Source organism: Scyliorhinus canicula, chromosome 18 (assembly GCF_902713615.1).
Source record: "Scyliorhinus canicula chromosome 18, sScyCan1.1, whole genome shotgun sequence".
Classification (NCBI taxonomy): domain Eukaryota; kingdom Metazoa; phylum Chordata; class Chondrichthyes; order Carcharhiniformes; family Scyliorhinidae; genus Scyliorhinus; species Scyliorhinus canicula.
In genome coordinates this window covers 65,569,644-65,590,393 of record NC_052163.1, presented here as the reverse complement: position 1 = coordinate 65,590,393, position 20,750 = coordinate 65,569,644, and the positions used below count along the sequence as shown (strand labels likewise).

Genomic DNA, 20,750 nt, shown 5'->3' with positions numbered 1-20,750 from the left:
TGTCAACCTTTTACTTTCGTTTTAGGCTGTTTGCTGCAGGGTGTGTTTTAGTTTCGTTTTCAGAGCTGGATAGCTGCAGTCACAGCCAGAAGGTGTATGAGTCTCTCTCTCTGTAATCTAAAGAATGTAAATCGATCCTGGTGATTTAAAACTAATAACAGTAGTGACTTTAACCTGATGTGCTTCTGGTAAAAGGTGTTTTAAGTCTTATGGATGTTAAAAGGAAAGCTTAAAGGATTACTTAGTGTTGTATTTTTTGGGAATTGTATTTGAATTGATGGTTGCTAAGATGTTCACTGTATGTTTTAGAAAGGTTAACTTGAGTTCATAGAATAAACATTGTTTTGTTTGAAAAAATACTTTTCCATTTCTGCTGTACCACACGTGTAGAGTGGCCCGTGTGCTCCCCATACCACAATCAATTAAAAGTTGTGAGTCAGGTAAACTCCATGATACACTTTGGGGTTCTCTAAACCCTGGCCCATAACACATTCAAGAGGGAATTAGATGGTTATTTGAATAGAAACAATGTACTGGGAAAAGGCAGGGGAATACACTAAGTCATGATACTCATTTGGAGAGCCGGAGCAGATATGATGGGCCAAATAGTGCTGCAACAATTCTGTGATTCACTTGACTGCAATTGGCCTGTTTAACAAATAGAAATTATCTTAAAAGCTATAAATTGATTTATTCTGGTTACATTACGAATAGTAATGATGGAAATACCTTTTATGAGTGCAATACACTTGGGCTGCTGCTGCTCACTAAGCCAGAACTAAGCCCAGAATGAATTACTGACCGAGGAAGAGGAGAGCTAACTGGCTGGTGAGACGAGCCAGTGGCAGGTTATTACTATCGCATAAGCCAATCAGTGAGTGCGGAAACTGTGGTATATATTGTTGTATAAGCAGCAACATTGGAAATGTGTACAAACGGCAACATAGAGTAGGTGTGAAAATCATCCAACAGGATTGGTATGTAAGCAGCAGCATGGATAGCCTTTAGGAGCAAGGGGACAAAATTCTTAGCACACTCTCCTTGAAACATCTCCAATTCATCGAAGGCTTGACAGGGTAGATGCTGGGATGATTTTTCCAGTCTGAAACTTGGGCTCACAAACTCAGAAGGAGGGGTCGGCTGTTTCAGACTGAAGTGAGGAGAAACTGTTTCACTCCACATGTTGTGATCTTTTGGAGTTCACTACAACAGAGGACTGTAGGGGCTCAACTAATGTCTATACCAAGACGTAGGGGGATCTTCTGTGATTATGGTGTGAGGTAGAAGCTAATCCATCACCTTAGTGAATGGCAAAACCGGCTTAATGGTCAAGTAGGCCCAATCCTGCTCTTATCTCTTATGTTCTTTGACACAACAGGCAAAGAGTGGCCTTTAAATGTCTGAATGTAATCTCATATTTTCCTTTATTTTTACATTATTCCACCCCTTTATCGATCGCTGACCAAATAGACTGACAGCCGGGTCCATGCTGCTGCTGAACCAGTCACAGAGAGGCATTCCATGGGATTAGCCTGGTATTCCCATTCCTCCTCTCCTCTGCCATCACTGGCCCATCTCCACTCTGATCCCCACGCAATGGATCAGCACACACTGGGGAGCTTGCTGTCTGACGAGTCAGCGACTCAGATCATTTGCTCACTCATACATCTGTGCACAAGTTAAGTGAAGTGGGCCAGTGGTAGTGATCCCTTGTCACAAATGGGGGACTCTGGTACAACCGAATTACAGGAACGATATTGCCCTGTTAATTGCACTGAAAACAGCAAATTTTTTGAAAAAGCTTTAATTCAAATTGCTTTTCTAAACAATGATGTTCACTTTTCTGTGATAATTATATTTGAGCTTTTCTACTATTGGTTTTTCCTTGTTTTTATGGAGTTTGGGTGCAGTGTGTAAGGCCATAAGACATAGGAGCAGAATTAGGCCACTCGGCCCATCGAGTTTGCTCTGCCATTCAATCATGGCAGATATTTTCTCATCCCCATTCTCCTGCCTTCTCCCCATAACCCCCGATCCCCTTATTAATCAAGAACCTATCTATCTTTGTCTTAAAGACACTCAGTGAATTGGCCTCCACAGCCTTCTGAGGTAAAGAGTTCCACAGCTTCACCATCCTGTGGCTGAAAAATTCCTCTTCATCTCTGTTTTAAAGGATTGTCCCTTTAGTCTGAGATGGTGTCCTCTGGTTCTTGTTTTTCCTACAAGTGGAAACATCCTCTCCATGTCCACTCGATCCAGGCCACGTAGTATCCGGTAAGTTTTAATAAGATCCCCCCTCATCCTTCTAAACCCCAACGAGTACAGACCCAGAGTCCTCAAACATTCCTCATACGACAAGTTCTTCATTCCAGGGATCATTCTTGTGAGCCTCCTCTGCACCGTTTCCAAGGCCAGCACATCCTTTCTTAGATGCGGGGCCCAAAACTGCTTATAATACTCCAAATGGGGTCTGACCTGAGCTTTATACAGCCTCAGAAGTAAATCCCTTGTATTCTCGCCCTCTTTCAAAAAAAAAATTTAGAGTACCCAATTTTTTCCAATTAAGGGCCAATTTAGCGTGTTCAATCCACCTACCCTTGCACATCTTTTGGGTTGTGGGGGCGAAACCCACGCAAACATGGGGAGAATGTGCAAACTCCACACGGACAGTGACCCAGAGCCGGGATCGAACCTGGGACCTCAGCGCCGTGAGACTGCAACGCTACCACTGCACCACCGTGCTGCCCTGTATTCTAGCCCTCTTGACATGAATGCTAACATTGCATTTGCCTTCCGAACTGCCGACTGAACCTGCACGTTAACCTTAAGAGAATCGTGAACAAGGACTCCCAAGTCCCTTTGTGCTTCTGCTTTCCGAAGCATTACCCCATTTAGAAAATAGTCTCTGCCTAAATTTCTCCTTCCAAAGTGCATAACCTCACACTTTTCCACATTGTATTTCATTTGCCACTTCATTGCTGACTCTCCCAGCTTGTCCAAGTCCTTCTGCAGTCCCCTTGCTTCCTCAATACTACCCGTCCCTCTACAGATCTTTGTATCATCTGCAAACTTAGCAACAGTGCCTTCAGTTCCTTCTTGCAGATAATTAATGTATATTGTGAAATGTTGTGGTCCCAGCACAGACCCCTGAGGTACACCATTCGTCACCGGCTGCCATCCTGAAAAAGACCCCTTTATCCCCACTCTCTGCCTTCTGCCAGTCAGCCAATCCTCTATCCATGCCAGGATCACCATGAGCTCTTAACATACTTAAGTCTCCTATGTGGCACCTTGCCAAAGGCCTTCTGGAAATTCAAATAAATCACGTCCACTGGTTCTCCTTTGTCTAACTTCCATGTTACCTCCTCGAAGGACTCTAACAGATTTGTCAGACACGACCTCCCTTTGACAAAGCCGTGCTGTCAGTCCTATTTTACCATGCACTTCCAAGTGCTTCGCGATCTCATCTTTAATAACAGACTCTAAAATCTTACCAATGACCGAAGTCAGGCTAACTGGCCTATAATTTCCCGTCTTCTGTCTCCCTCCTTCTTAAACAGTGGTATTACATTAGCCTCCTTTCAGTCCTCTGGTACCCTTCCTGCCTCCAGTGATTCCTGAAAGATCATCACTAATGCCTCCATAAATTCCTCAGCTATCTCTTTTAGGACCAGGGGGTGTAGTCCATCCGGTCCACTAGCACAGCATATTGCAGTCCATCCGGTGCAACTAGCACAGGATATTACAAAATCTAGAGCATAAGAACATTTAAAAAAGAATAGCAAAAGGAATAGAAAGGCAAACAATACTGTAGATCAACTCCACTTACTCACCACATGGCTCATCTTTCTCTCTGCAGATATACACTTGAGTTTCTGTCCCTTGGCTCCTTTAGCACTCTCCACTTCAATGTGATTCCCAAATCTTATTAACTTTTGGGTCAATAGACTTGTAACTTAACAAAATAGAAGCAAAATACTGTGGATACTGGAAATCTGAAAGAAAAGCAGAAAAATGTTGTGAAAAATTCAGCAGGTCTGGCAGCTTTAACAATTGGAGTCTGCCTGACTTTACTGCAGAGTCAAACTCCTGTTTCTCTCTCCACAGTTGCTGCCAGACCTGCTGAGCTTATCCAGCATATTCTGTTTTTACCTTGTAATTTACTTCCTGTAAACCTTCGGTATAGGCTAAACATTTGACAGTGCAGGTTTGGTTTTCATACAATCATACAATGCTGAAGGAGGCCATTTGTTCCATTGTAGCTGTGTTGGCTCATTTGAAAAAGCTTTCCCACGGCCGGAATTCTCTGGCTGTTTGCTGGTGGTGGGATTCTCTGGTCCGGCCAGCAGCGCACCCCCGCCCGTAGGTTTCCCAGCAGCGTGGTGTGTCTTCAAGTAGCAATCCCATTGACAAGCACGGGAGTAGATTATCCCGCTGGCAGTGGATAGCGCGCCAAATTCTCCACCCTTGCCAGTGTGGTGATGTGCATCACTGTAAATACACGGGGGGTCAATGTAAATACACTAAGACTAAGTGAACACTAGAGGGAGCACCAGAGACATCATGACATGCAGACATACAACTAATGAACACATAGAATAGGACACGACCAATGGGCAGTCAAGACACCCAGAGGTGACACTACCACAAGGGGGCAACCCATATAAAAGGACAGGGCACATATGCTCTTTCTCTTTCCACAAGCGACACTCAGAGAGAAGGACAGGAGCAGATCAGAAGCATCACACCCACCGCATGGCTTAGAGCAGACTGGTTAGTTAGATTGAGTTACTATAGTAAGATTAGCAGGAGAGTTGAACTCAAGTATGAAAATTGTTAACTGTTCAATAAATGTGTTAAACCTATCTCCAAGTCTGAACCTTCCTTTGTCAGAGCAAAAAATCAAGGAAGCAGCTTATGCTACATGAAGGAACATAACACATCATGGTACCAGTAGTGCCTGTTGAATCTGTATAGTTCAACTCAAGATCCGTGACTACCAGCAACAGCACCAGGCAAGATGTTCGAGATTCCGGTTCTTCAGCAGCTCAGGTACCACGGCAATCTCTGTGCCAACTGGCGTGCTTTCAAGCAGATCTACATGGTAGCATCCGACCGAGATGGCGTGGCTGATGCTGAGAAGATAGATCACCTCACCATTGTGGGTGAAAGTGCAACAGAAATCTTCAACTCCTTCAGGTACTCCAAAGGGCAAGACAAGAGACACTTCCAGACAGTCCTGGACAAGTTTGAAAACTACTGCGAGGGGAACAGAAAACAAAATCGGTAAAACTGGAGCCTATACTCACAACGAGGCACAGATAGTCTTGCAGCAGAGGAAAACGGCAATTTTGATTGGCAGCCATCTTGAGAAAGGAGCCGCACATGCGCAGTTCCCCAGAAGACGCGAACCGGCAAAACAATCTTTTGCGCATGCGCGAGAAGCCGCGCATGCAGGAGAAGCCACACATACGCAGTTGCGCAAAGCACGCACAATAAAGGAAAAGCAATTTGCGCATGCCCAATCCATTCCTACGCTCTACGTCACAAGCATCATGACGTCAGAGGCCTTGGACCAATGCCCATTAGGGGCATTGTCCAAAAAAAGTGAAAAACAGTTTTAAAGCCACAAAACACAATTCTTTCACATGGAACAACAGCACAATGCCTGAACTTCGACCAGTTGCTGAAAGTAACCCCTGCAGAACCCTGCAACAAGCAGTTAGCACCACTCTAAGAGATGATTTAGTCCTTGAATACTACGACTCAGACGTTGAGTTCTTCCTTGGACATAGCGAGCACAATGACAGCTCCGACACAAAAAGTGATGATATGGTCCTTGAAGACCACGACTTGGAAGATGATTTCATCATTGGACGTGGCAACCTCAGTACCAAATCCGAACCGCAACGAGATGTGTTCTACATTGAAGAATCCGACACAGTCATGGATGGGTTCTTCGGATTTGAAGATCCTCAGCCCAGCATAGACGACATCCCGACCCGTGAGTACAGGATTCTGCTGCGGCCTGAAGCCAAGAGACAGAGAGAGGTACACGCCCACTGAGAGCAGCCTGATGCCAAGAGACAGAGAGAGGTACAATCCCACAGAGAGCAGCCTGATGCCAAGAGACAGAGAGCGGTACAATCCCACAGAGAGCAGCCTGACGCCAAGAGACAGAGAGCGGTACTAGCCCACAGAGAGCGGCCTGACACCAAGAGACAGAGAGCGGTACAATCCCACAGAGAGTGGCCTGATGCCAAGAGACAGAGAGAGGTACAATCCCACAGAGAGCGGCCTGATGCCAAGAGACAGAGAGAGGTACAATCCCACAGAGAGCGGCCTGATGCCAAGAGACAGAGAGAGGTACAATCCCACAGAGAGCGGCCTGATGCCAAGAGACAGAGAGAGGTACAATCCCACAGAGAGCAGCCTGACGCCAAGAGACCGAGAGCGGTACAATCCCACAGAGAGCGGCCTGATGCCAAGAGACAGAGAGAGGTACAATCCCACAGAGAGCGGCCTGATGCCAAGAGACAGAGAGAGGTACACGCCCACTGAGAGCAGCCTGACGCCAAGAGACAGAGAGCGGTACAATCCCACAGAGAGCGGCCTGATGCCAAGAGACAGAGAGAGGTACAATCCCACAGAGAGCGGCCTGATGCCAAGAGACAGAGAGAGGTACTAGCCCACAGAGAGCGGCCTGACGCCACACCAGTGGTCCACGCACCACGAAGAGTCCCTGACTCCACACAGAGAGTGGTCCACGCACCACGAAGAGTCCGCGACTCCACACAGAGAGTGGTCCACGCACCACGAAGAGTCCCCGACTCCACACAGAGGGTGGTCCACGCACCACGAAGAGTCCCTGACTTCACACAGAGAGTGGTCCATGCACCACGAAGAGTCCCTGACTCCGCACAGAAGGCAATGACAGACTCCACAGCGAGATCACTGCATGTCTCCACACAGAGAACACAGAAAGACTCCACAACGAGACCACTGCACGACTCCATTGAGAGCGCTCAGATCGACTCCACAGCGAGACCACTGCATGACTCCACACAGAGAGAGTGGTAGAAGCCTCCGCAGCGAGCTCGTTGACAGACTCCACGATGGAAACAATGCAAGACTCCAGAGCGCAGTCCCTTGCATGAACAAGACCATGAAGGTCTAGCGACCTTACCTGAGCAACCAGCAGCAGACGATGCAAGTCTCCACGCTCAAGTGCACAGCAAGATGACTATGACAGTCTACCACACTCACGTGAACAACAAAAAGACTATGACAGTCTACCCAGATTATTTGAGCCACCAGAAGAAGACTCTGACAGTCTATCCAACTCATCTAACCAACAAGAAGACACTGAAGGTCTACCCACTGTATGTGCGACAAGTGACAAAGGTTTCACAATTCCCATACAAGATGTGCGACATCTCAGCGAGACTGACGGATCTCAACTAGTATGTATAGAGGCACTCGAAAATCAAAGTGAGACTACTAGTGACTCCGGTGACACCACGTTAATTCAAACCTCATCCACTCGAGCCTCTCCACAAGACAATGCATTCCTGAACGTTTTGACTCTGGACGGGGAGCATCAAGACACCTCAGATGATTCAAGTGACACCTCAGATGATTGAAGTGAACCTGAAATGACTCCGGACGGGGAGTGTCAAGAAACCAAAGCTGATTCAGGTGAACCAGAAAGGACTCCAGACGGGGAGCATCGACAAGCCAAAGATGATTCCAGTGAACCGGACATGACTCCGGACGGGGAGCGCCGAGGAGTCAGAGACGGCACGCTCAATGAAACAGCAGATGCCACAAAGGACAATGACACAAGTAACTTTGTGAAGGACTCGCATTATCCACTCGGGGTGGTCATTGATGCAACAAACACAACAACAAAATCTACAAAGACGACAACACCGACAACAACAAGAAGAGTACCAAAGGCACCAATGTCAACAACAAGCATGACAAAATCAACAACAACGGAACAGCGACTGGCACGACGTGGTGCAACTCTGCAAATGCAGGACAATGTAACAGCACAGCTCCTAACACTGGCAAGAGTACAGCCATACCATGGCATGACAGCAAATCTCACCGATTCAAGTTTGCTCCACTACAAACAAGCAGACCAGCTTTCAAGGCAGATGAGTTTGCTCCACTACGAACAAGCAAACCAGCTTTCAAGGCAGATGAGTTTGCTCCACTACGAACAAGCAAACCAGCTTTCAAGGCAGCTGACATATGGCATCAATACTGCAAACACAGACGCCAGTCCAGGTCAGACAGGAAAGATGACATACTGCATCGCTACCACAAGCATAGAAAAAAAGAGTCCAAATCAGAGAACGCAGTGATTTGACCATTTGAACACCTGATGACTTCTTGGTTCCTTAAGCACAGGGACGCTGACGGCATTCACAAGGAAATGACAACATCAACATCGACACTTCAATAACAAAACAAGAAAGCCACTCGACCATATTAATTCATGAACTTTGGACTCATGCATATTGTTTGGTATTGTGTCGTCATCGGTGTTATCATGATTTGTGCATGTCATCACTTGTCTACCTATTTTGTTCAATTTTCTTTCACACTGTACAGAAAATGTGTAACACGAAAAAGGGGGGATGTGGTGATATGTATCACTGTAAATACACGGGGGTTAATGTAAATACACTAAGACTAAGTTTACACTAGAGGGAGCACAAGAGACATCCTGACATGCAGACATACAGCTAATGAACACACAGAATTGGACACGACCAATGGGCAGTCAAGACACCCAGAGGTGACACTACCACAAGGGGGCAACCCTTTTAGTTACTGATCTTCCTGCTGGTTAGTTTGCTCTGAGACTCATTAACAATCATGAGAGAATTGTGAAAAGTACACTTACGTTGGTAATAATAAAAATAAATTGACACGTTTCTGCTTTATTCCATTCAGGAAATCTTTTCCACATTGATTTTGGTCATATCCTTGGAAACTATAAAAGCTTCCTGGGGATCAATAAGGAAAGAGTCCCCTTTGTTCTGACTCCTGACTTTCTCTTTGTGATGGGCACATCTGGCAAGAAGACAAGCCGACACTTCCAGAAGTTTCAGGTGCGTATATCGAATGCTGGCATCACCTACCATATCGCGCAGTGACTCCAGGTACACCTTCCTTCCATCATAAGATCAGAAGTGGGGATATTCGCTGATGATTGCACAATGTTCAGCACCATTCGCAACCCCTCAGATACTGAAACAGTCCATGCCCAAATGCAGAAAGTCCTGGACAACATCCAGACTTGGGCTGACAAGTGGCAAATAAAATTTGTGCCACACAAGTGCCATGCAATGACCATCTCCAACAAGAGAGAATTTAACCATCACCCCATTACATTCAATTGCATTACCATTGCTGAATCCCGGACTATCAACATCCTGGGGGTTACCAATGACCAGAAACTGAACTGGACTAGCCATATAAATACTGTGGCTATAAGGGCAGGTCAGAGGTTAGGAAACCTGCGGCAGGGTCAGTATGGTGGTGCAGTGGATAGCACTGCTGCCTCACGGCGCCGAGGTTTCAGGTTCGATCCCAGCTCTGGGTCACTGTCTGTGTGGAGTTTGCACCTTCTCCCCTTGTTTGCGTGGGTTTCGCCCCCACAACCCAAAGATGTGCAGGGTAGGTGAATTGGCCACGCTAAATTGCCCCTTATTTAGAAAAAATGAATTGGGCACTCAAAATTTTTTTAAAAAGGAAACCTGTGGCTAGTTACTCATCTTCTGACTATCCAAAGTCTGTCCACCATCTACAAGACACAAGTCAGGAATGTGATGGAATACTCTCCACTTACCTGGATGAGCGAGGCTCCAATAACACTCAAGAAGCTCGACACCATCCAGTACAGAGTAGCCCGCTTGACTGGCACCCCTCCTGCAAACATTCACTCCCTCCACCATCGATAAACAGTGGCAGTTGTGTGTACCACCTACAAGGTGCACTGCAGGAACTTACCAAGGTTCCTTAAACAGCCTCTTCCAAACCCACAACCGCTACCATCTAGAAGGACAAGAGCAGCAGATTCATGGAACATCACCGCCAGGAAGTTTCCCTCCAAGCCACTCACCATCCTGACTTGGAAATATATCGCCGTTCCTCACTGTCACTGGGTCAAAATCTTGGAACACCCTTCCTTACTGCACTGTGGGTGTACCTACACTACACTGCGGTTCAAGAAGGTAGCTGAGCACCACTTTCACAAGGGCAGTTAGGGATGGGAATAAATGCTGGCCTCGCCAACAACAGGTGTATATGGATTTCAGTAAAGCGTTTGATAAGGTTCCCCACGGTAGGCTATTGCAGAAAATACAGAGGCATGAGATTCAGGGTGATTTAGCAGTTTGGATCAGAAATTGACTAGCTGATAGAAGAGAAAGGGTGGTGGTTGATGGGAAATGTTCTGACTGGTGTCCAGTTACTAGTGGTGTACCACAAGGATCTGTTTTGGGGCCGCTGCTGTTTGTCATTTTTATAAATGACCTGAAGGAGGGCGTAGAAGGATGGGTGAGTAGATTTGCAGATGACACTAAAGTCGGTGGAGTTGTGGACAGTGCAGAAGGATGTTACAAGTTACAGAGGGACATAGATAAGCTGCAGAGCTGGGCTGACAGGTGGCAAATGGAGTTTAATGCAGAAAAGTGTGAGGAGATTCATTTTGGAAGGAATAACAGGGAGACAGAGTACTGGGCTAATGGTAAGATTCTTGGTAGTGTGGACGAGCAGAGAGATCTCGGTGTCCATGTCCATAGATCCCTGAAAGTTGCCACCCAGGTTGAGAGGGTTGTTAAGAAGGCGTACGGTGTGTTAGCTTTTATTGGTAGAGGAATTGAGTTTCGGAGCCATGAGGTCATGTTGCAGTTGTACAAAACTCTGGTGCGGCCGCATTTGGAGTATTGCGTGCAGTTCTGGTCGCCATATTATAGGAAGGATGTGGAAGCATTGGAAAGGGTACAGAGGAGATTTACAAGGATGTTGCCTGGTATGGAGGGAAGATCTTATGAGGAAAGGCTGAAGGACTTGAAGCTGTTTTCGTTAGAGAGAAGAAGGTTAAGAGGTGACTTAATTGAGGCATACAAGATGATCAAAGGATTAGATAGGGTGGACATTGAGAGCCTTTTTCCTCGGATGGTGATGTCCAGTACGAGGGGACATAGCTTTAAATTGAGGGGAGATAGATATAGGACAGATGTCAGAGGTAGATTCTTTACTCAGAGAGTAGTAAGGGCGTTGGAATGCCCTGCCTGCAACAGTAGTGGACTCGCCAACACTAAATGCATTCAAATGGTCATTGGATAGGCATATGGACGATAAGGGAATAGTGTAGAGGGACTTCCTTTAGAGGGGTTTCACAGGTCGGCGCAACATCGAGGGCCGAAGGGCTGTACTGCGCTGTAATGTTCTATGTTCTATGTTGAGCAACCAACTAGAGAGCAGGTCATCCTAGACTGGGTATTCTGCAATGAGAGAGGATTAATTAGCAACATTGTGGTTTGAGATTCTTTATAGAAGAGTGACCATAATATTGTAGAATTCTTCATGAAGATGGGTTAAAGCCAAAGAGGAGGCATATAAATTGGCCAGAAAAAAAAAGCAAGCCTGATGACTGGGAGAAATTTAAAATTCAGCAGAGGAATACAAAGGGTTTAATTTCGGATGGTGAAAATAGAATACGGGAGTAAGCTTGCAGAAAGCAAAAAAACTGACTGCAAAAGCTTCCATAGATATGTGAAGAGAAAAAGACTGGTGAAGACAAATTAGGCCTTACAGTTAGAATCAGGTAAATCCATAATTGGCAACAAAGATTTGGCAGACCAGTTGAACAAATAGTTTGGATCTGTCTTCACTTAGGAGGACACAAATAAACTTACTAGGGGACAGAGGGGTTTAGCATGAAGGAGGAACTGAAGGAAATCCTTATTAGCCAGGAAATTGTATTGGGAAAATTGATGGGATTAAAATCCGATAAGTCCCTAGGGCTTGATGCTCTGCATCCCACAGTACTTAAGGAAGTCGCCCTAGAAATAGTGGATGCATTTTCCAGAAATCTGTAGATTCTGAAAGAATTCCCATGGATTTGAGGGTAGCTAATATAACCCCACTTTTTTAAAAAGGAGGGAGAGAGAAAACAGGGAATTATAGCCTGACGTCGATGGTGGGGAAAATGCTGGAGTCAATTATTAAGGATGAAATAACTGAGCATTGGGAAAGCAGAGCCAGGATTGGTCCAAGTCAGCATGGATTCACTAAAGGGAAATCATGCTTGACAAATCTTCTGGAATTTTTTGAGGATGTGACCAGTAGAGTGCACAAGGGTGAACCAGTGGATGTTGTGAATCTGGGCTTTCAAAAGGCTTTTGACAAGATCCTACACAAGAGATTAATGAGAAAAATTAAAGCTCATGGTATTGGGGGTAATGTATTGACGTGGTTAGAGAACTGGTTGGATGACAGGAAGCAGAGAATGGGACTACATGGATCCTTTTTCAGATTGGAAGGCAGTGACTTGTGGGGTACTGCATGGTTCATTGCTGGGACCCCAGCTGTTCACAATATATATTAATGATTTGGACAAAGGAATTGAGTGCAATATCTCCAAATTTATGGTTGATACTTAGCTGAGTCGCACTGTGTGCTGTGAGGAGGATGCAAAGAGGCTGCAGGGTGACCTCGACAGGCTGGCTGAGTGGGCAAATACAATATAATGTGGGTAAATGTGAGGTTATTCACTTTGGTGGCAAAAACAGGAAGGCAGATTAGTATTTGAATACTGGCAGTTTAGGAAAAAGGGAAAAGCGGGCGGCACGGGAGCACAGTGGTTAGTACTGTTGCTTCACGGCACCAGGGTCCCAGGTTCGATTCCCACAAGTCTCGAAAGATGTGCTGTTAGGTGAATTGGACATTTGAATTTTCCTTCAGTGTACCCGAACAGGCACCGGAATGTGATGAACTAGGCACTTTTAATAATAATAATCTTTATTGTCACAAGTAGGCTTACATTAACACTGCAACGAAGTTACTGTGAAAAGCCCCTAGTCGCCACATTCTGGCACCTGTTCAGGTACATAGGGGGAGAATCCAGAATGCCCAATTCACCGAACAGCACATCTTTCGGGACTTGTGGGAGGAAACCGGAACACCCGGAGGAAACCCACGCAGACATGGGGAGAACGTGCAGACTCCACACAGACAGTGACCCAGCAGAGAATCGAACCTGGGACCCTGGAGCTGTGAAGCAACAGTGGTACCCACTGTGCTATTGTGTTGCTTTTCACAGTAACTTCATTGCAGTATTAATGTAAGCTTGCTTGTGACAATAAAGATTATTATTATTTTAAAAAGTGCAACGAGACCTGGGTGTCGTAGGTATAACAGGCGGTGAGGAAAGCTAATGGCATGCTGCCGTTCACGGCCAGAACTAGGGGTCGCAGCCTAAGAATAAGGGATAAGCCATTCAGAACTGAGATGAGGAAGAATTTCTTCTCTCAGAGAGTTGTGAACTTGTGGAATTCTTGACCACAGAAAGCTGTTGGGGCCAGTTCATTGGCTATATTCAAGAGGGAGCTGGATGTGACCCTTGCGGCTAAAAGGATCAAGGGGTATGGAGAGAAAGCGGGAGTGAATTTGCCTGATCAGCCATGATCATATTGAATGGTGGCATAGGCACGAAGGGCCGAATGGCCTACTCCTGCACCTATTTTTTATATTTCTATCCTTGTAACCCCACGAAATCTGCACATCTTTGGATACTAAGGACAATTTAACATGACCAATCCATTTAACCTGCACATCTTTTGACTGTGGGAGGAAACCGAGCACACGAGGAAACCCACGTGGACATGGGGAGAAAGTGCAAACTCCACATAGACAGTCACCCAAGGCCAGAATTGAACCCAGGTCCCTACCGCTGTGAGGCAGCAGTGCTAACCACTGTGCCACTGTTCCACCACGGTGAATTACGAATGGGAGTGGCTCAATCAGACCTTTGAACTCGCTCGCCATTCAACTTCACATTCCCACCTACCCCTGATGACATTTCACCCTTTGTTTATCACTAATCTATTTTTTTAAAATACATTCTTGGATGCGAGTGTTGCTGCCCAAGGCAGAATTTATTGCATATCCTTAATTGCTCTTGAGAAGGTGGTGGTGAGCTGCATTCTCAAACCTCAACAGTCCGCGATGTACAGGTACATGTACTGTGCTGTTAGGGAGGGAATTCCAGGATTTTGACTCAGCAACAGTGAAGGAACGGCCAATATATTTCCATGTCCGGATGGTGAGTGACTTTGAGATGGTGGTGTTTCCTTTGTCCTTCGAGATGGTAGTGGTTGTGGGTTTGGAAGATGCTATCTGAGGTGTCATGGTGAGTTCCTGCAGTGCATCTTGTAGATGGTACAACGGCTGCCAATGTGCGACGATGGTGGAGGGAGTGAATGGTTGTAGAAGCAGTGCGAATCGAGTGGGCTGCTATGCCCTGGATTGGATTGAGCTTCTTGAGTGATTTTGGAGCTGCAGGTGGAAAGTATTCAATCATACCCCTGACTTGTGCCTTGTAGATGGTGGACAGGCTTTGGGGCGACAGGAAGTGAGTTACTCGCCACAGGATTCCGAACCTCTGACCTGCTGTTGTAGCCATTGTATTGGTATGGCTAGTCCACTTCAGTTTGTGGTCAATGGTAACCCCCAGGATGTTAATAATAGGGGATTCAGTGATGGTAATACTACAGAATATTAAGGGCAGATGGTTAGAGTCTCCCTTGTTGGCTATGGTCATTGCCTGGCACTTGTGTGGCACAAATGTTACTTGCCACTTGTCAACCCAGGTCTGGCTAGAAAATGGAAAATACAGCACAGAACAGGCCCTTCGGCCCACAATGTTGTGCAAACTTTTGTCCTAGATTAAGAACAAATTAATCTACACCCCATCATTCTACCGTAATCCATGTACCTATCCAATAGCCGCTTGAAGGTCCCTAATGTTTCCGACTCAATTACTTCCACAGGCATATTGTCCAGGTCTTGCAGTATTTGGACATGGACTGCTTCAGTATTTCAAAAGTCACGAATGGAACTGAATAGTGTGCAATCATCAGTAAACATCCTCATTTTCAGACCTTATGATGGAAGCAAGATCATTGATCAAGCAAAAGATGGTTGTGTCTAGGAGGCCCTGCCTTAAAAAAAAGTCTCTGCTTCCATTGCCTTTTGAGGAGAGTACCAAAGACCCAAAATCCCCACTGAGAAAAGAATTCTCCTAATCTCTGTCTTAAATGGGTCACGTCACCTCTTAACCAGTGACCCCCTAGTTCTAGATTCTCCCAAAGAGGAAATATCCTCTCCACATCCACCTTGTCAAGACCCGTCTGGATCCTATATGTGTGAGGTGTCCTCACATAAAAAGCAGTTTGAAAAAGTTGGCAAAAAGCCAGTTTCTAGTCTCTGTTCCTGGGTGAGTTGCTACTCTTAGTACAAGACAGTGATCCTGTTTGGTTTTATTTTGCTATAATGCTCTATCAATAAGTAGTCTCACAACACCAGGTTAAAGTCCAACAGGTTTGTTTCGAATCACTAGCTTTCGGAGCACTGCTCCTTCCTCAGGTGAATGAAGAGGTAGGTTCCAGAAACATATATACAGACAAAGTCAAAGATGGAAGACTTTGTTTATATACAATAGCATAATTTAAGATGCATCTAGACAGATATATGAACGGGCAGGGAACAGAAGGAAGTAGATCCTTGGAAAATAGGCGACAGGTTTAGATAAAGGATCTGGATCGGCGCAGGCTGGGAGGGCCGAAGGGCCTGTTCCTGTGCTGTAATTTTCTTTGTTCTTTTTTATATGTTTCTGGAACCCACCTCTTCATTCACCTGAGGAAGGAGCAGTGCTAGTGATTCAAAACAAATCTGTTGGGCTTTAACCTGGTGTTGTAATACTACTTACTGTGCTCACCCCGTCCAACGCCGGCTTCTCCACATCATGGCTTTATCAATACTCATTGGGGACAAACATTGAGGGCACGATATGTGTGGGACCGAAGGGATGAACCCAAATTCATTACTTGTCAGCTTCTACATTTTTGCACAAAATGTCAGGCCCACTAAACAGTATGGGCAAAATCAAACGCCACACCCAAATCGGGGTAAATCTCGTGCGAGGCCTCTCTTGAGATTTATCTGGCTCGTTGACGCCCTGCGAGATCTAACATGATCTTGCGAGATGTTGCAATCTGGATCCCATCCCCATGCTTCATGGAGACCCTATCTGCTACATTATGCAGTGTCTGACTGAGTGTATTTTCTCTTTAATGCAGCTTGAACAAAAGAAAATAGATACAATATTTCATTTCCAGAAAATTTATATTTAATTTCCTCCCACAGGATATCTGTGTCAAGGCCTACCTTGCACTCCGCCACCACACCAACCTACTGATTATACTCTTCTCCATGATGGTAATGACAGGGATGCCACAACTAACCAGCAAAGAAGATATTGAATATATTCGCGAGACACTGACAGTCGGCAAGAATGAAGAGGAGGCCAAGAAGCACTTTCTGGACCAGATCGAGATCTGCCGGGACAAGGGATGGACTGTCCAGTTCAACTGGTTCCTCCACCTTGTGCTTGGGATAAAACAGGGAGTTGAGAAACACTCTGCATAGCTGCAAAAAATGCAAAGCGGAGAGAGAACGACACATGCGGTTATGTCCTCAAACTTATGTCCTCTCTCCCAATTTAGCCTAATCCCAATGCAGTTTGTTTGGTCAAGACTTTGTTTTGCTATACTGGTCGGCACTTAGCTTTTCAATTTTGAGTCTCACCCAAGCTTGAAATACATTTCCGCATTCCCAAAAAAAACAGCAACGGAACTGACCCACAATATAGCTCAAAAATAGCTGAATCGACCTCTCCTCTCTAAACAACAAGCAAAAGTAAGGCTGCCCTCCACCCAACGGGGCTGTTCAATTGCTGGGCCCCTGTGGTGATTTTGACACAAACAGACTTGGGAATTTTGCTGCGTGTGAAAGACAGGATGAAAATCTGTCAAAGACTGCAAGCTGCTATCGTTGGCTCAGATGCTGGGAGCTCTCCATTGATTTCCACAAAGAATCATGAATTTCAATAACTCATTCATGGCTCAAAATTCAATTAGCTTCCGACTCCCACCAGCTGATGAACATTTAAAATGCTTGCTGCCCCTTTCCTCCAACCCCTGTTTCTCACTAAGTCTGCGATCACCATGGAAACCCCATTGCTTTGAATTGACAGGTGCTGTCGCGCCAATTGCCCAACTTCTACTGAAAGCGTCTTTTACATTTGGTGCGCTGGGCACGACTCTCTTGCAGCTGCTGGACACCCATTTTTATTGAGTCTTTGTGTCTTCGGTTAATAACCCACCAGTTTAACTTTGGATATGTTGCCAGCTTCCAAGTCGCACATTGGCACTTTGCATCCTCACTATTAGGCAGATGGGCAGATCTCCGTGTGCCTCCATTCACCTCTCCAAACCTGAGCCTATTCAGCCCATTAGTGGATAATCCCCTCATACTCAAACCCACCCTGCTCACTGCCCAGCTATGTTTAATACTCCTAATGCCCGACTTAGTCACCTCACCTGGTCAATCATTCTGTGCTGTTTTCACACAATCCACTCTCTAGAACTACTTTGGGATTTCTCCTGCTTCACTGACTTTACTTTTTATTTTATATAAATATTTTTATTCTCCTTTTTCACATTTTCTCCAAAATTTACACCCACCAACAATAAACAATAATGAATACAATGTCAATCCCCATTTCAACAACAATTCCATCCTCTCACCAAACCTCCAAACAGGAGCCCGCATCTTAATATAAACAAATAACTAAAAAGAATCAGGAATCACCCATAGTCTCCATTAACACATCCAGTTCCCCTCCCGCAACCCTCCCAAACCCCATCCTCCCTAATGTTCGATGTGATCCAATTCTTGAAAGTGCATAATGAATAATGCCCATGAATTGTAGAACCCCTCCATCCTTCACTCAGTTCAAACTTAACCTTCTCAACGGTTAAGAATTCCAGCAGGTCTCCCCGCCACACCAGGGCACAGGGTGGAGAGGTTGATCTCCATCCCAACAGGATCCGCCTTTGACCGATCAATGAGGCGAAGGCTACAACATCTGCCTCCGCACCCGTTTCCAACCCCAGCTGGTCCGACACCCTGAATATGGCCTCCCGTGGGCCCGGGTCCAGTTTTATGTGCAACACTTTAGAGATTCACTGACTTTACTCTGATGGAGGTTCGCGTAGATACTAAGTTTCCAAAGTTACACCTGAAGGTGGGAAAATCCAGCTGGTTATTTCTAACAATCATTTGTAAAATTGTTGAGAAGAATATGAACAATAATTTGAAGGTATTAAATAGAGAGGAACGGTATTACATGAATATGATTTGATAGAGGTGTTGAAAATAATGGAAGAGATGAGGCCCAGCAGTGCTGTTAATTCCTGTAGGATCGTCCTGAGGTCTTCAAGAATTGAGCATTAATCTCCAAGACTCTCCCGGGAGCCACTGAGCAGAAAGATCACAGGGGCATTAATACTTTTTATCATCTTCTCCACCTAGTTACAGGCAGCTGCCACAAACATTACTTAAATATACTTAAAAATGTTTACCACAGTGGAAAATTCCATCAACAATTCAGGGCCTTGTTTGTTTTGGATCAGGTAGCAAGATAACTTGTTTGATCCTGTCACAAAGCCTCATTCTGGAGTGAAATGCAATTGTTTATTTTATTCATTCATGGGATGTGGGCATCGTCAATGGTTTCATGGCCATCATTTTTTAATTCCAGAATTTTTTCTTTATTGTATTCGAACCCGGGTAAACAGAGCATGACTCCAGGTCACTAGTCCAGCGACAGTACCACTACACTAATGCTTCCCCTAGAAGAATTTCTAGCGAGACTCTTTAAGAAATCAAAGAGAAACGTTGTTCTCACTTGTTTGAATCTAACATAAAAGCAACTTCCTTGAATCAAACTGCCAAACGATATAATGGATTTCTTTGTACCAACAAATTACATTATGTGAACAATGAAATCTATTACATTGAACAGTGCTGCACAATCTACTGGGGTCTTTTCTTACTTCCCTGTGGCTGCAATGCACTTGCCACTCTTTGATGTGGTTGATGTTTGTAAACATTGGGGTTTCAACACTTTAGAGTCACTCACCCATGAATGAATCAAGGCTCCAGCTGTTCTGTGAAATCTGTCAATCACAGCCCACTACTAGAAATTAATGAATGGGTTAAAGCTACAGAATCGGAGGGGTTTAAACACAGGTAAGAGCTGTTTTCCTTCCAGGAATGGACATGTGGTAATTCCTGGTAAGTATTACAGCTGTAATTGTTTTAATTGTCCCTGTCTGACTGCCCTCTAGCTTCCAGAGGGGTTGTTTTCTGGGGACGTCTGGGGGGAGTCCCTCTATTTTAGGGTCCCTGGATAGGGATCTCCCTATTAAGGGGTCCCAGGGTGGTCTCCCTATTAAGGGAGTCTCTGTGGAGGATCTCTCTAGTTAGGGGGTCTCTGCGGCGGGTTCTCGCATTTTAGGGCTCACAGTGGGGGGAGGGGTTGTGAAGGGGGGATCTGGTAGAGGGGTGGGCAGGTCGTGCATTGTGTGTGTGTGTGGGGGGGGGGGGGCGGAGGGGGGGAGGAGGGTGGCCCTCGATGGACTTTGGGGCTAGCTCCCCTAAGGAGTTACTGCCTTGGCCCACCGTGAGGTCCACCACGTCAGGTTCACGTTTGGTGAAACCTGTAGTAATCCCCACCCACGTGATTTCCGGCCCAGAGTGTGCCTGTCCCGCTAAATGGATGCAAATGAGCCATTAAGATCCATTTGCATTGATTTACATTCTCCCGCTAGCGTGCGGGGTGGGGGTTATCAGAGCATCACGGCGATCCCAATTCTTCAATTCACTGCATCATTGGGGAGCCCGCTACCAGCTGTGGTCAGCGGAAAATCCAGGCCATTATCTTTTCCAGGTATATGTACAATTTTAATATTAAACTGCTGTAATGATAAACTCCAATGGAATAATCTTGCGTTCCGGGTTTTAAACTTTCTATAAGTGCAAGTGGATTATGGTGTGGAAGTCCGGGGCGGTCAGCAGCGGTTTGTACTCCAATATGACCTGCGATTCCCCAAACTCTACTTGGCGTTCGGTGGATCATAGCGGCTTTGCCGGTTTCTGCAACATGTCCAACATACATTGTTGTTCTTCAGTCTCTAACTGAGCTAGTCTCTGTGGGTTTAGTTGAAACGGATGTGGTTAAAGTGGTTCAAAGTTTCTTATGTCTACGTCATGATTGTTTAACGGACTGCCCCCGGTGTTTCCCTCCAAGTCCGTCTATATTCTTTCAGTACCTTTACTATATCAGTCTCTTGTGTAACATCAGTCTTTCCTGAGTGTCCAATGAATGTTTAATCAGATTTCACGGATCTATTGCAGTCAACCTGGGTTGCCAGCGCTGAGGGATATATTTGGTTCATTTTTAACCCATAGACTCTTTCAACCTCTCGATCTTTACATCTTTGCAGCTGAGGGTTCAATCCTCTCAGAGTTGGTTGACTTTATATGCACTATTTCTTGTGTGGCAACTTTTACCTCCTCATCACAGTTTTTGTAATCGCTGC

At 45.5% G+C, this 20,750-nt stretch overlaps 2 protein-coding genes across 5 annotated transcripts in view; both read left to right on the top strand.

Moving 5' to 3' along the window:
- The window catches only part of pik3cg (phosphatidylinositol-4,5-bisphosphate 3-kinase, catalytic subunit gamma), a 77,600-nt gene extending 58,422 nt beyond the window's left edge, over positions 1–19,178 (top strand). For all 4 annotated transcript variants that reach the window (XM_038777739.1, XM_038777740.1, XM_038777741.1 and 1 more), the window contains 2 exons: positions 8,968–9,125; positions 16,450–19,178. In XM_038777739.1, the coding sequence (XP_038633667.1) occupies positions 8,968–9,125; positions 16,450–16,731 (440 nt within the window). In that variant the 3' untranslated portion in view covers positions 16,732–19,178. The remainder of the gene's footprint in view (positions 1–8,967; positions 9,126–16,449) is intronic.
- A 778-nt stretch (positions 19,179–19,956) lies between these two features.
- LOC119952881 (fas-binding factor 1 homolog) overlaps positions 19,957–20,750 on the top strand; it is a 171,053-nt gene continuing 170,259 nt past the window's right edge. The window contains exon 1 of the mRNA XM_038776488.1: positions 19,957–20,098. The gene's annotated coding sequence lies outside the window, so the exon portion shown is untranslated. The remainder of the gene's footprint in view (positions 20,099–20,750) is intronic.